At 37.3% G+C, this 568-nt stretch overlaps 1 protein-coding gene across 1 annotated transcript; it reads right to left on the reverse strand.

The window, feature by feature from the left end:
- On the reverse strand, window positions 1-358 carry VCUG_02768 (uncharacterized protein; the record flags this gene model as incomplete). Its single annotated transcript, XM_008077589.1, has 1 exon — window positions 1-358. A coding segment is annotated over one exon (358 nt), but the record flags the coding sequence as incomplete, so codon positions are not given.
- Window positions 359-568: the final 210 nt, after the last annotated feature.

Below are 568 nucleotides of genomic sequence, written 5' to 3' on the forward strand. Positions count from 1 at the left end.
ACGCACTACTTGACATACCTCCTTTATCTCTTTGTTTCTCCTTTTTTGAATCCAATTTGGCGTGTTCATTCAACAACGAGGAGTTATTCCTACTCTTTGTCTTCAATAGTCGTCTATCTAATGTGTTACGCTTCGTTTCGTCATCAACCACAGGATCGGTATGACTCTTTTTGGTCTGATCCTGTTTAGCTCCTTTGTCCATCGGAACATGTACATCAATATCATGTCCGATTTGGAGTTCGCTAATCTGAACGGCACTTGCTCTTGTTGGACTCGTACCGTGATTGCTATTGCTTGACTCGCTATCTGATGCCGTAATCAACAGAATGTAGTGCACAAATACACTGATAAACAGCATACTCTTCCTCTGTTGCAACTATTTATATCTGAAAGTTGTCCAAAACTGTAACTCTCATTTATAGTATCTTCCTATCCTGACCTTGTTTTTCCATTTCTGGTCATTATCTATGAGAAGCGTAATCGTAAATAAAATTTTTAAGAATATGACATGCCTGTTTACTCAACAAATGACAACACTTCTTGATAAAAAAATTGCTAAATGATTTAG

The sequence above is a fragment of the Vavraia culicis genome (assembly GCF_000192795.1).
Source record: "Vavraia culicis subsp. floridensis unplaced genomic scaffold supercont1.331, whole genome shotgun sequence".
In the NCBI taxonomy this organism is placed as follows: Eukaryota; Fungi; Microsporidia; family Pleistophoridae; genus Vavraia; species Vavraia culicis.